The sequence below is a fragment of the Dermacentor albipictus genome, chromosome 1 (assembly GCF_038994185.2).
Source record: "Dermacentor albipictus isolate Rhodes 1998 colony chromosome 1, USDA_Dalb.pri_finalv2, whole genome shotgun sequence".
NCBI lineage: Eukaryota > Metazoa > Arthropoda > Arachnida > Ixodida > Ixodidae > Dermacentor > Dermacentor albipictus.
Genome location: NC_091821.1, coordinates 408488176 through 408502991, shown reverse-complemented (window position 1 = coordinate 408502991; position 14816 = coordinate 408488176). Strand labels below are relative to the sequence as shown.

Sequence of the window (14816 nt, the reverse complement as noted above, 5' to 3'; positions counted from 1 at the left end):
TCACCGCATTTTTTTAGCAAGTGCTGTCCTACTAACAAGAAATCAAGGGTGTCTCGAGGCACCCCATAGAAATCTGAAATCGAACTAAACTTTAAGGTTCTTCCGGCGCTCTAGACGACCAGGGCGGATCGCCAAGGGTGCACAAGCGTTTGATCGCGCTCGAGTGTTTGTGCGCATCAGGGAGGGGTTCAACCATGTAGGAAATTGACAAACAAACGATGAAACCCAGCCGTCGAAGACGTGTACACAAGAAGAGAGAAAAAGACAGCCACACACACGCTGGGACTAGCAGCAGAGCTTAAGGAAACACTTGGGTCAAAAAGAAAAGAAAATCAACTCACGCATGGGCCGTACAAAACCAAGGCAGTCATTAAAAACATGAAAATCAGGCTTTGATGGGGCATGCGCGTGTTGATTTTCTTTTCTTTTCGACCCAAATGTTTCCTTAAAGTCTGTTGCTAGTCCTGGCATGAGTTGTTGTCTTTTTCTCTATTGTTGTGTACGCGTCTTCGAAGGCTGGGTTTCGTCGTTTGTTTGTCAAGCTATGTACAGTCGCCCAAATCTTTAACTGGTGTGCGGGAGCGGCGACTTTTCCGGGCGTCAGCGCCGTATGACGCGGCGAGGCTGGAAACAGCCTAGTAGACGATGGGCCCAGCTGAGCGCGCTTTGTCCGCATGCGCTTAGCCTCAGACTGTTTCCAGCCTCGCCCCGTCAAACGACGCTGACGCACGGAAAAGTCGCCGCTCCCGCACACCAGTTAAAGATTTGGGCGCCTGTACATACCAACAGGCCCAGCACCAGACTATTCTATGTAGTAAATGTACAAACCAGGACGCAGCGTCACGTGATAAAACTGTAGGCCGCCAACGTTCGTCCAGCACGTCACATTGTCACGGTGGGTGCTTGTGTCTCGCACCGCGCCCGGCGCTTTGCGTGCACTCTTTGAACAGGCGGCAGGAAGCCGCAGCCATATCGCACTTTGCAACAAAGATAACTGCGGACGTTGCAAGAAACGAGCGAGGTTGCGCAAGCATATTGGGAGAAGGGCGCACAGAGCGGTTCGCAGAGCAACCGAACACGTGCGCATCGATCAAAACCTTTACCAGGAACCAAACGTACTGTGCCGAGTGCAGCCGACACTTAGATGTAATGTGATGGGCCAACATTTGGAAACAAAGTGGAGAGAAAAGGCGAAGGGACCGGCTTTACGGAGAATGGGCTTGCGCAGGCCAGCAGCGTGGCGTTATACTTCCTCCTAGTTGTTTTACTTCCTCCACGGTTTCAGTCGTTTCAAGGTGCGACCTGTCGTGAGTGAGGAGAGCGTATGCTGGTATATGGCCCTTGAGGTCACTTCAATCCAAGCCGCTGGCATGGCGAACCATCTTTGTGTTACCAAGCGATGGGTCTGCGTTAGTGGCTAAGCCTCCATCCCTCGAGATCGAGAGCAAGCCAAGCCTCTTGGAGACCGGTGAAATAATGTCAGAACATTGCTATCAAGATAAGATGAAGCGAAAGCCTATACATTATTTACTTCAAGATGGAAAGCAAGTCAAGATAAAAAAACGCGGTAGGCACAGCATGGGCCTAGCCATGAGGGGGTAGGCTGGGACATGCCAGATCATTCAGGACCATGACGCTGTTTCCGTTGCGTACCAATAACCGAAAGTCTGTGGAACACTAAGTCACAAACCACTGCTTCTGCGGTAAAGAGCTCGCGTATTCGGCTTTAGGTGCACCTTGAATACTCCAGACGATCAAAATGACTTCACAGTCACAACTTTTGCGTCTCGCATGGTCCATGAGTTGGTTTGGGACGTTGAACTAGACTATTTAATTTTAATACAACAACTGTTTCTTGCAACAGGAACCCACGACTCACGACTGATTGCCGATTGGCTCATGATATTACAGTTGCACCCTGTTATATGCTCTCTTGAAAAGATAGTGTTTGTGAAATTCAGTCACACTTGTTATCATCATTATCTTCTGTCATTATTCTTTTAACTCCGTTCCTTTTGTCTCCTGTGCAGAATGGCAGGCCAGAGTGTGCGTAGGCCGACCTCTCTGGCTTTCCACTAAAAATTATCTCTGTCTCAGACATACTCTTCTGTGATAATAACTTCATTTATGGCAAGTGCAAGCAATTGTACTCTTTTTCATGGAATTATATGTTGTTACAAATAAAACTTCCATTTGTGATACCTTGCGGAAGCGTTCATGAGGGGCCAAATCATTGAGTCACCCGTATGAGGACACGGGCCTAGTTCCGCTTACACCTGATCGACTGACGCACTGATATGCAGTGGAAAGCAGCCATGGCATTTTGTAATGGTTGCATAGCTTTTTGTTGTTTATTTAGATTGGTCCTTGCACTCTTTGAGGCCGCAGTGGCTGGAAGACTCGGTTCATATGCAGTCCCTCTCTCTCTCTCTGTTTCAGTTGCGCACGCCGGCCGCACTAGTGCACGATAAAGTGCCCAGAGTGATCAAGGGTCAATCGTGTGCACTTGAGATCATTATATCTGAGTTACAGGAGCAAGCGCATTCACTTGCCCAGAACATCGGCGACGACAGGTGCGCTATAAGTGCGCCTGCGGAGCAGATTAAGCGGTGCGGCCGACAGCAAGAAGTGGTGACAAGTTTCGGGGTCCCCGTCATTGTCGCGACCGTGGCTGTGCTGTCAGGCGATTCGAGGGAGGCGAACACAAGTGCTTGATACGAGTCTCAGATGACGAAATTCATCGCATGGACTCAACTCAGGCTTAATAGCGCGACATGTCAACGCAAGGCTGATAAGGCCGGTTCCCGGGAGTGACTGAAGGCGCAGCACAACGCGAAGACCCGAGTAGCGGCGCGAGGCTTCAGAGTATGCTGGACAAGAGCGACATAGCAAGCGCCGAACGCGAGGTCAAGCGTATGCGTTGCGCCAGAGGGCCGCTGAGTGCTTTCAAGCGGTAAAGGTCATTTAACAACCACAGCGCGAGGCCTACAAGTGAGCAAACACCACCGAGAGTTACAATGTGAGCACTCATTAGTCGTTGATCGAATTTAACAATATTTCTTGGATAGTAAGCATACTCATAGTTATTCGGTGATCAGTCATAACTCTTCCTTAGTAAATTAATACTTGTTCTTGTAAGCAATGTTCTTATAATCATGGAGCAAATATGTGCGTGGTTGACCTATAGCTATTTTCTGTATTGGACAAGGTACTGTAGTACCTTGTCCAATAGCTACATAGGCGATTGGTCTAAGTATTAATACGTTAGCATTAGGAATATTGAAGTGGAAAAAAAGTGCATGTGCGCGATGTGTCGGAAGCGGAACCCTCCTTGAAGAAGGTCGGTCCATGACCGAAATTCTGGGGAAATAAAACACACACACACACACACACACACACACACACACACACACACACACACACACACACACACACACACACACACACACACACACACACACACACACACACACACACACGTGCGCGCACACGCACACGCACACACACGCGCACACGCACACACACACACACACACACACACACACACACACACACACACACACACGTGCGCGCACACGCACACGCACACACACGCGCACACGCACACACACGCGCGCGCGCGCACGCACGCACGCACGCACAGAGAGAGAGAGAGAACGTGTGTCGGGTGAACTCCTGAACAAACAACACTTCGCAATGTGGTGAACGCGGTTTAAATCATGGATTCATGAGCTCAAAGATGACACGTAATGCTATCGCACATCTCTCGCATTTACCGCTAAATCCCCACAGAATATTTTCGCGATAATTTCCTGAATTGTTTAAATAAAGTCAATTTTGAATTAACCAATTTAAAAAGAAGTCAATGGCAATTTAGCAGAAAATGCGAGAGAAATAGCTTAGCATTGCGTCGCACCTCTTTGAGGTTCCGGAACTATGAATTAAACCGTGCTCACCACATTGCAAAGTGTTGTTCAGCAGCTCACTAGGCATAAAATCCTGCCTTTTCGAGGTACTATGTGCCCCGGATGGTGATCCGGAGCAGACACAAACACTTTTCTTCACACTTTCGACACTCAATAAAAATGATGCATTGGTTCATCGCAGTTAACGTTCCGATGCAAGACTGGGGCATGAGAGACGCCGTACTGGAGGGCTACAGATTAATTTTAACGTCCTAGATTTTTTTTTAACGTGCTCCTCACCCTAAGCCCCAACTAAACGAGCGTTTCTGCATCCCGCTTCAGAACGAGGCCAGCACTGCCGGTAATCCAACTTGCGGCCGTGTGCCCAGCTGGAAACCACCCTAGCCATGAGTTACCACGGCTTGTTACTGTGGTCATTACATATAAAACCCCTGATACCACGTGTAGCAGACTACGCTATACGTGTGCTAGAAGAGATAGCTGAAAACCGAACTTGGGGTTCGTTGACGACCTCTGACAGCCGGCGAGTTGCCGGCGGAGTTTTCGTGCAGCCTGTAGTGAGTGTTTGTCGGACACAGAAGCAGTCCATGTCGCAGAAACTGCTCGAGGTTGCCCTGGGACGATACCTTTGTCGCCACAAAGGATAATCTTCCTTCTCCCGAATCTTTGCAAATCCGTGCCCTTCACACAAGCAAAGCTGCTCCTTTAAAGTGGGCGTAGGGTGCGCCTTGATCAGAAATCGAGTCATCAATCTGCTCGAGTAGCTGAACATTGTTAAAAGCGCTGTTGAAATCCCCGCTCCAGCTACGGTTGCCTCTGAATAACGAAAAGCGATCTCGAAACTATGCCTTTGCGACCTGCATGCGCCAGAAGTGATAACGGAGCCGGAAATACATCACTGCTGTCAGGTTTTAGACATAATCGTGTCTTACTCTGTTGCTGACATGACCTCCGCTATAAACACGAGCCTGAAGCACGATTTGTGCATAGAAGAAAAATTGCTGTATTGCTATAAAACTTGGGCAGGAGCCATCTATGCTATAATCAAATTCGCCATTCCAAGCGGGCCCATTTTAACGCGACAGCGTTAAGGAGCTCGTGTCGCAGAAAACCCGGTGTCGTCGGCGTCGGTGTCGGCGTCCGCGGCGTCGGCCATGAGCGATAAATCCCAGAAGGCACTTCATAAATAAAGAACATCTTGCAAGATGGGCTGGTGGGAATCGAACCACGGTCTCCGGAGTGTGAGACGGAGACGCTACTACTCAGCCACGAGTTCGTTCCTTCAAAACGGGACAAAATCGCCTCTAGTGAATGCGGCGTTGCCTTAGAAACGTGCAGTAGAAAGTTATACTGCGGTGTATATCGGTAATTATGACCATGTAACTTACAGAAGTCACAGTTTCACGAGTAGCGAAGTACGTTTCCGCTAAATTTCTTCTGCGCTCTGCGCACACGCAGAGCCATCTTGCGGCAAAAACAGAAGACCCCCTCCTCGCAATGTACGGCGCTGCCCCGACACGTGGCGCGCCACACGCCCCATGATCGCTTCCGCCTTCATGGCGCGTCGGGGCCCGGCTATCTGTGCCGATCGCGACGTTTGGCTGGCGTAGCGCGTTTGAGTAGGCGGTGCGAATGGGGTGCGATAACGCTATCGCGTTCCACTCTTGAAGGCGAAGCTTAAGCGTCCTCCAATTTTTTTAGCCTTTATGTGTAATAGCTTTTATTCATTTCGGTGCTAACATCGCGATTCATCATAATTCGGCGGTAATTGATTCCAGAAGAATTCAAGTGCAAGCCGATGAAATTTGGTCCGGCTACTTTGAGGGACTATAGTACTTCTGGCAGAAATAATTATGGTGTCGCTGATTTGACGCATCGCCTATTCATTAGCCCACAGGATGGGCTGTGGAACATTCACTGTATATTGCCTTGTCCAGTGCTTCATCTCAATTTTCAATGTATCCGCTGAAAGTTTCGAAGCGCACTGCGCGTTTATTTGAAGCGACTGTTGTACTATATAGTTAAAGTTAACTGCGCCCTTCCTGCCTCCTTATTTTTCTTTTTTTTCGGCCATGAAGTGTTTTCTTTTTCTACAAGCGCTGGAAATGTCACAAGTGGGTTGACTATAGCTTTTCTGCTGCGAGGCTGGAAATGTCACAAATGGGTTGACTCTGCTGCGAGGACGCCGTCTAGGTAGGTTCGTCGGAGTCTGTGAGCGGTCACGTACGCTGTGACTGTGGGATTCTTCGTTAAGATTTTGTCGATAAGCCTATAAGTACTGTGGAAACACTGCGTGGGGTCTCGGATCCGGTTACGGCTATTCTAGCGTAGCCTGAAATAATGTGAACCCAGCATTTGAGCGTTCTCACCAACAAAACGGTGCATCACAGTGGGCAGTCGTATATAAGAGCCGACTATTTAATGGCCTTACCGTGCGTTTGTTCTAAAGTGATTGCGCAAAAAAAGGAGAGAATAATAATAATAATAATAATAATAATAATAATAATAATAATAATGCTAAATTCCCTGATATACTAAAAAAGCACAAGATGGGAGTATGCTGCCAGTGGTACACCCTATTGGTTCTCACGGCAAAACAACCGATGTCACTCAGGCTTCAATTACACGCAAATACGAGTCGCCTGGTGTCAGGCAAAATGAAGCTGCGCTGTAGCTCAATCTTTTCTAATATACATATTACTATAGACTCCTCACCGCTACAGGCTTACTACCTTTGATATGTTCACGTCAAGAACAAAAGCAAAAGCAAACCAAACTAGACATTACGACTGCTTTGGATGCCTGCAGCGCAGCGAGCGATGATAACATAGAAGTGCATCCTCTTTTCTTGCCTCATGTCCCGCTCATGGCAGCGTATTTCTCACTGGTAAGAAGTGTAATCGGTGGCTGAAACTCCTTTTGCAAACACTTTATGAATGGAACTGAAAAGGAGTAGCAAATGAATTCCTATTAATTATTGACATAGTCCCATAAATTTGCGGTTTATAACAGACCTGTGCCTAACATCTGCAGAGCTATGTAGGCGCCCAGTACTAATTAAGGCAGTATCCTTCATATGTAGAGGAGGCCATGTACGAATAGTAGGCGTGACGCTATCTTGCCGATGCAATGTAGACGTAGCAGCGCCTGCTATGCGACTACACTGGAACAGGCTAACACATGCAATACAAGGAAGTTATTTCGCACACAGAATCAGCGTTGAGGAAGGCTGTAAAAGTGAAAGCTGCAAAAGCCTCTCGCATTCCGTGTACACTACAAGGAAATACGAAGCTCTTCTGCTCTTCATTCAACTTGTTCCAGCAACTTTCAATGGTGTTCTCACAAGGATCAGCGTATTTTCTAGCGAATACAGGCCCCCGAAAAAGTGTACAGCCTGTGGTAACGCTGAACACTTCTACATGATTCCTTACTGCTACTCATAGGCATTTACCCACGATACGTTTCTTGCCAGACTGCGGTTAACGTTCCTCCAAGGCACGGTAATTTTACAGCCACTCACAAGGTTAAGTAGATTCGCTGTACAATACAGTGAAGAGAGAGAGAGAGAAAATAATGCAGAGAAAGGCAGGGAGGTTAACCAGAGGTAGTTCCGGTTGGCTACCCTGCGCAGGGGGAATGGTTAAGAGGGATAAAAAGAGAAACAGAGTAGAAAGGGGAGATAAAAAGAAAGGGAGACAAGCACGAACAAAGCGCGTACCGCGCTTTGTTACAATGTTAGTAATGTGATGAATGGTCGCCTTACAATGAATGTAAGGCAACCAGTTGTAAGGAATAGCGCATGCCTCGCAGTACAAGGATGAAAGAATATGTTCGGACACTTTCCCGACTCGAGACGCGCGAGAACCCGGCCAAAGGCATGTGGCCGTCATCGAGTGCGAGACGGTCAATTAAGCGGGTAACGAACTGCAGCTTCGCCAAGTTCAAGGCTCGGCGGTCGCACTATCCACGCGGTCAATTCGTGATAGCAACATTCAGCGGTACAGTTCCCGGGCGCCGTGTGACTCAATAAATTGCATTAGGCTGCGATGGACGCGCTAGCAGAAAAAGACAGGCACCCTACGTACGTGCCTAAATTAGAGAATAGGCTTCGAGGCTTTAAAACTCTCCTCACACGCACCTTGTCCGAGTGCTTCGGAAAACTATTGGCTGTACGCAACACCATTTGGAGCGAACGCCACATAGTTTATTCGCCATAGTCAACAAATACTTGGACGCTGTTTAAATTGGACATTGCAAAGGAAGAAATAGTGCAAGACAGTATGACAAAATGTTCAAGAGGTGAAATCTTCACGTGATGAAAAAAAGACCGCACCTATAGAGAGACACAGATAAGCGTTCTAGAAACATTTTCTAGCGCTCAAATAGGACGATTACTGTTCATCAACAATGTTGTTTGCCACTTAGATCCCTGGCTACTATTATACGAACTATTAGGTTCTTGTACTTCGTAGTATTGGTGTACTTGCGTTCCTGGAATTCAATGCGAGAGATGGCGACTCGCTCCCCACTTTAATATCCAGCCTGCCCGTGACTAACGGGATGTCGAGTCTACATTAATATGCAACCTTGAAGTTATATTTAGGTGTACCAAAAGAGCAGCTGCTCCAGGCGATGGCTCGAAAGTGTGCAGGAATGCAGTACGGCACTCTGCCATCTTACTTCTCGCGCTTGTGCATTTATACAACCTGCCGTCCCGCTAAGGCTAGCTGTGAACCGGTTTTACAATGCCCTTGTACAAGCAGATAACTAGATAACTAGGCGGTGCACGCCCTAATGTTGTTCATCACTTGCCTCAAACTACGACTTCAGGGCCTGCGGTTATCAAAGCAAACAACTGATTTCAGCTGACGTACCACAGTACTGAGGCGCGCGGCATCTGACTCAACACTTCCGAAGCCAACAGAAACCACGAAGCATGGTGTCAGCAGTTTTCGAGCGAGTGATGGCCACCTCTCTAAACCTCAGCCGCCTGGCTTAGGCTGCAGCTCGCCGAGTGTCGTGCAGGAGCAAACGATACTGGCATTTTTATGGGCGATGGTGGTAAACCGCCCAAGGCTTACACAGCGGCGCGTGGCAGTGAGACATGAGCGCGCATCAGAGATAACCGCAGCATACGAGATGCTCAGCAACTACCTACCTTCTCTTTCGTCAAAAACTTGCCTCCGAACGTGTGTCCTGGGCACTGCACTAGCCGCGGCCGGCTCCAACGCGCACAGCAACACTACCGCGCACAGCGTGACAGCCAAGGCGAGCACCGAACCACGGCGTCCGATTCGCACAGGCAGGCACAACGAAAGCTGTCGAACGGAGCCGCCGGGCTCACCTAGCGCACACATGTCGTCCTTGCGCTCGAACGTCGATTTCACCACCCACACGAATCACCGTTCACAAAATAAAAAAAACGAAGTCCTAGCTCTCTCGCGCGCGCTTTCGTCCTGCGGGTGGCCCACGGCTTGTTCCTCTTCAGGTGAGACACGACGGTTCTCACTTCCCACTCGACGCTCTCTTCGCGATCCGCGTTCACGTCATCGGCCACAGCCGCGTCGCGACGACGACCAGGCTGTGCTCGGCAGTTCTCGCTGGCAGGCGTCTTACGGCATGGCACATGGGCAAACCGGTGTGCCCGGCGGAGCGGTGACGACGACTGAGAAGCGCGGGCGAGTGAGCATTCTGCGGTCGCCGGCGGGGGTTCTTCCTTTCTCGAGAGCAAGCGGACGAGAGAACGCTCTAGGCGTGTGTGTGTGCGCGCGCGAGGGCAACCGTTGCCACACGCCCTCGCCCTCTCCGCGACCCTCTGCGTCACGGCGACTCCCCCACCTTGAGCACATCGCGCTCTTGTGCTGTTGGCTCACGCTCAGGCGCCTAGATAAGTTATCGGCGCTTGCAGGTACGTGCGAGCGCAACCTCGCGTGTTCCCTCTTTCGTTGAACGGCTTGCTTCGCGATCCGTACGTACGGCAGCATGGTCGTGTGTTTAAACGAAGTTTCCGAATTCCCCCCCCCCCCCTCGCAGATGCCATGTACTTCTTGTTTTACCAAAAATGTTATTATGCTTGCTCGATTACCCGGTGGAGCCTTGATGTTTGAGGCCCTCTAGCATACGGATACGTTATCACGGAAGGGCCACATTGAACTGAGGTGCATCAGTGACATTTAATATTGAGGAATTATCATTGTTAAAAGCATTTTGTTTGAGCTTTGCCTGTCAGGTGTTAGGTAGGGGAAAAAAAGAAAGAAAAGCGAGAAGAGTTAGACGCAGTGGGGTCCTTCCTCCGGAACGCTCGCGGAAAATTTGGCTCGCCTCCTTAACCTGGTGCAAACTGATGCAGCGCATTATCTATTCCCATATCTACAGACCTCTGGGCCGTCGGCCCACAAAGCTATGAAGACACTTTTGTGTTTCTTGAGGGCGACTGGCCTACGTGAACGCCTTTGACTCGCTCAAGCCCTCCGCGTGCGTGCGCGAGCTCCCCGCGGCTTCCCTTCCCCTCCCCTCCCCTCTCTCTGTTTATCTTATATTTCCGTTCCCTCTTTCTTCTCCCCTAGAGTAAGGTAGCCAACCAGACGCATTTCTGGTTGACATCCCTGCCTTCTCTCTTTATTTCCTCGTCCACCTCCTCCTACAGACCTCTGGAACTCAGTAGTTTTTTTTTCTTACTAAGCACAGTCTCAAAAAAAAAAAAACGTTTCTCGGTGACAAACAACTGGTGAAATTCTCAACGGAACCACCACACGTATAAGAACAACGATCCGCATACTGACTGAATTTTACTGGACTTCTTAGGATCATTGAGCCGTGTCGCTAGCTCTGCCCTTAAAATAGATTCTATAATACAAGTTATCGTACATCCGCAACTTTTTATCATTTTGCACACAGTTCACCCTCGTGAACAGCTTTTTGTAACTCCATTATGACGTCGCAGGTGGCGTGCTTCAGAGCAGTGACCTTAAGTCCTTTATTCCTTTTCATCCGTGTAAACCACCTGTCAACTAATATTCCATTCCATAAGTTCCTTTTTCTTTTTAATTGCGTCATTTGCCGTGACGAAATGGGTATACTGAGGAGCTATAGCTTTACAAAATGACGAAAATTTCAAAATTGGTGCGATTCCTGAAAGACCACTATGAACTTATCGAAATGCGAAGTGATATTATCACTTCCTTAAATTGATAACGTTCTTTCTTGTTACATTAACAACACAGAAGTCAGCAGCACCACAGGCTATACTACCTTGGTATCCAGCTCACAGTCACCTTATCAAGGTTATTTGAGTATTTAGGCTGAAACACCATACTTTTAAATATAGAGAATATTTATTAATCATGATCTGTTCAAAATACCGATACATATATACACCGAGGCATCGGAATTATTTTGGATACATACACTCGACCTCCGACAATGCGCATTTACATCCGCAGAATAACGCGCTTATGTTCGTTCACATCTTGAGTTTATTTCAGCGAAGTCATCACCTTACCAAATGTTCTTGTCAAGCAAGACCAAATCAAATAAAGATAGAGCGGATCATTTGTTCTCAAGCACAGAAATACGAGTATTTGTAACCACCATACCAAGAACACCTTAACCGGGTATAGGTGCCGGGCATGGCATCCGGTGATTTCGTCTTACCTGCATGATTGCACTGTTGTTACCTTTTTTCTTACTCTTCATGAAAAGTGAAATAATGTTGCAAGATCGCTTATTTTTTAAATATATACTTTTTCTCACATTTCTGCACAAACTGTGCGGACACGCGCATTAAAAATCCCTTGAAGGTTCAGTATTGTCCCTTTCTGTATGCTACGCTTGCATACATTCAAAGCCTCCTAACATTTGGTGTATTTGCTGCAGCAAGCTCGATTGTGCTTGCAAGTAGCAAAATAAAGCGCAAAAGTCGAACAGACCTATGTGGATTTTTTTCTGAGTAAGCTCACGCTATCACGCACAGAAATATATCTAAGCTAGTAGGTACGTCGTCCCCTCTCCCGCCGGAAACAATGAAGTACTCGTTAAAGCCGGTTCCACACTTACTCCACTCTGAAGCGCCTATTCAGTAACGCTTATGCTTTCAGTTAGACTATGTTACCCTGCGCTATATCATTCTGAAATGACCGCTCTAACACTATCGCCTTCACTGAGTATCGCGACGCATTTCATCGCCATGTCGATCAAGTTCAACGCCTGGATGAGCCGTCTCTATCCATCGGCTCCTAGCCATCAGATCAAGTTTGTCTTCATGCCTGACCATTATTTGCCCATAGTGTCGTGAATTGTATACAGACTGTATGCAGTGAAACGCGGAATGGCCCCACTGAAAAGCGTGACACTTTGCTCCTGCGAGGACACTGCGTACTTTCCAGGGAGGTGTTCTGATTCTTCTAGAATTCCTACGCGATACAGAGGTGGAGTGTGAATAATCAGTTGTGTGTTCGGGCTAGTGGGGCGAGGTGAGATTAATGCACACAGCATGGTGTGCTCGCCGTTGAAATCTGTCGCCGCCACCGCTGGCGCTCCTTGTGTGTACATGACGTGTTGAGATTGTGCCACATTTGATAAGCAGAGCTTGGGCGGAGCGATTGCCGGTAGCTTTTGCAAGGCTAGGTCTTCCAGCAGGAAGCGGTACTCCTCCTCCTCCTCCTCCTCCTCCTCCTCCTCCTGCTATCTTCATGTGCTCCAATTTACAGCTTGCTTCCTTCTTCTTGCTCTCGTCGTCATTGACGAATCATGTTTTTTTTCTCCTTCTAGAAAGAGGCGTGTGTACTACGTTTACATTTATAAGTGTTTAATATATTGAACTAATTTTTTTCCTGTTTGTTGAACTAACAGTACACTGCTATTGCCTTAGTTTTGTATAACACCTGGTAGTCGAGAGAAATTCTCATCCTCTATTGCATAATGCTTGTAACACCTCTCAGACCCCTCTCCACCTCTTTCATTCACCGCTGTTTGTAGCCCAGGAGGCAATACCAACCGAGGAATAAGAAAGACCCACTCGGTGCCCGCTCAAGCAGCCCCGTGCATTTCTGGGTGCGCAGCTTTCAAAAAGGGCTCAATTCATCAGTGGCCTTGATTCGGTTATTGCACGAACGGCCCAGCGTTCCGTATTTTCTATCCATCTTGCTTAAGTGCGACCGCTTACTTTCTTGTCTCATTGAGGAGTTAAGCCTGTTTCTTGAACGCAAAGAGCAAGGCATCCTCTATTGAAACCTCTAACACTATTTCAGCGTCAGAGATAGGGGCTGCGTCGTGCCGGATTGGGCAAGGAATAGTGCGGGTGCCACAAGGCTTAGTTGTTATTGTTTCTCCTTTAACTTCGCTGCTCAATGGTTATACCATACGAATGCCACTGCCGGGCCGCGCTGCAGAGGACTAAGAACAATTCTTCCCACCTTGCCCTGCCGACCATCGGCCGAGAAGGTGCGACCTTACGCCCAATTTTAGCGTCATGTGTCGAGGGCTCCCCACCGATTATGTGCTGAAGAAAAACAATACACGCAACCACCAGCGTCAGTGCACCAAATTAGAAAGTCCTGTATTCAGTACGATAAAAAATGTAAAACTTACACGGGCTGTTGCCATGCTATGTGCTCTTCCGCACTTAATTTGCGGAAGTGACCACTCTGTTTTTCAAAGCACAGACAAAAATGTTTTGAACAGAAGACGTATTCCAGCCGGTGGGCTCTTTTAATTTCGCACATAATCTAAATTGTTCGCGTTCTATATTGTACTTATTCCAAACTAAAACGTCATGACACACGAAATCTATGCAGATTTAGGCAAGTCATCACTCAGCTGAGTGAGCTGAGTGAGCTGAGTGAGCAGGTGTCCCTCAGAATGGTCACCACGGCCTTAAGTAGATGCATATATTTAGCGCCTTTTGAGTTGGTGGCTCATACCCGCTCTGGGAGATAGGCCAAGAACCAGGCGTTTCAATATAAAGTAATACATGTAAAATAATGAAGCGCAACTTCTCCTCTATCTTGCACAAAGGGTCGTCTTCGTCCAACACTGGTTTGGCTAACCGAACATATGCGCAGACGCCACCAATCTCAGAGTCATCGTGACAGCACAGTATTTCGGCAGCGCAATATTTCCGCGATAGCTCAGCGGTGAACGCGCCAGGCTCCAAACTGCACATTGTCACATAGCCATAGTGCTGTTTTTGCACGCCACGCAATGGTGGTGAAGCTGAAGGTGAGCAGCAGTGGTCTGGTTAGACGGACATACGTACGATGACGGCGGCTTTACAATGACGGCCAAACGTATGAGGATGGCACACAGCAAACCCAGTTTCGAGCTCTCGACTGCCCTCGCTGTAAAACAAAGAAATTGAAAAATCGTTCCCACATTATTGATTGTTTACAGTAAAAGGGCGTGGTTTCAGGGCCGTGGTTCTGCTGAGCCAGACGGCCAGACGACGTTCCCACTCCAGGCAGACAAACAGAAAACAACCCATTTACTGCGGCGCGTCCAAACTACTACTACTACTACTACTACTACTACTACTACTACTACTACTACTACTACTACTACTACTACTACTACTACTACTACTACTACTACTACTACTACTACTACTACTACTACTACTAGAACTGCTACTGCTGCCTGCGCAGTTCCTCTGGCAGGCCCTCCCATGTGTCACGGGCGCGTGACCGGGAGCACCATGACAATATCAGCGTGCCCAACACGGCCCCTCGTCAACACCCCAGTCAAACCGTAGAGTTTTGCGGAAGAAAATTAACCACGGCAGGCCACTTAACATTGGGCATTTGCATCCTATACCATCTTTCCACCGCTACCTGTCGCCGATGGTCGCACTGTAGGAAAACCGGGCCAGTCGAGCTTTTCAGCTCTTATCCTGGT

The 14816-nt window shown here is 48.1% G+C and overlaps 1 protein-coding gene across 4 annotated transcripts in view; it reads right to left on the bottom strand.

Moving 5' to 3' along the window:
* The window catches only part of LOC135918181 (adhesion G protein-coupled receptor L3-like), a 127887-nt gene extending 118163 nt beyond the window's left edge, over window positions 1-9724 (bottom strand). For 3 of the 4 annotated variants that reach the window (XM_070532190.1, XM_070532192.1, XM_070532191.1), the window contains exon 1: window positions 9085-9722. In XM_070532190.1, the coding sequence (XP_070388291.1) occupies window positions 9085-9283 (199 nt within the window). In that variant the 5' untranslated portion in view covers window positions 9284-9722. Of the gene's footprint in view, window positions 1-9084 lie in introns of all 4 variants that reach the window. The other variant, XM_070532193.1, reaches the window with a different exon arrangement.
* Between the last annotated feature and the right edge of the window lie 5092 nt (window positions 9725-14816).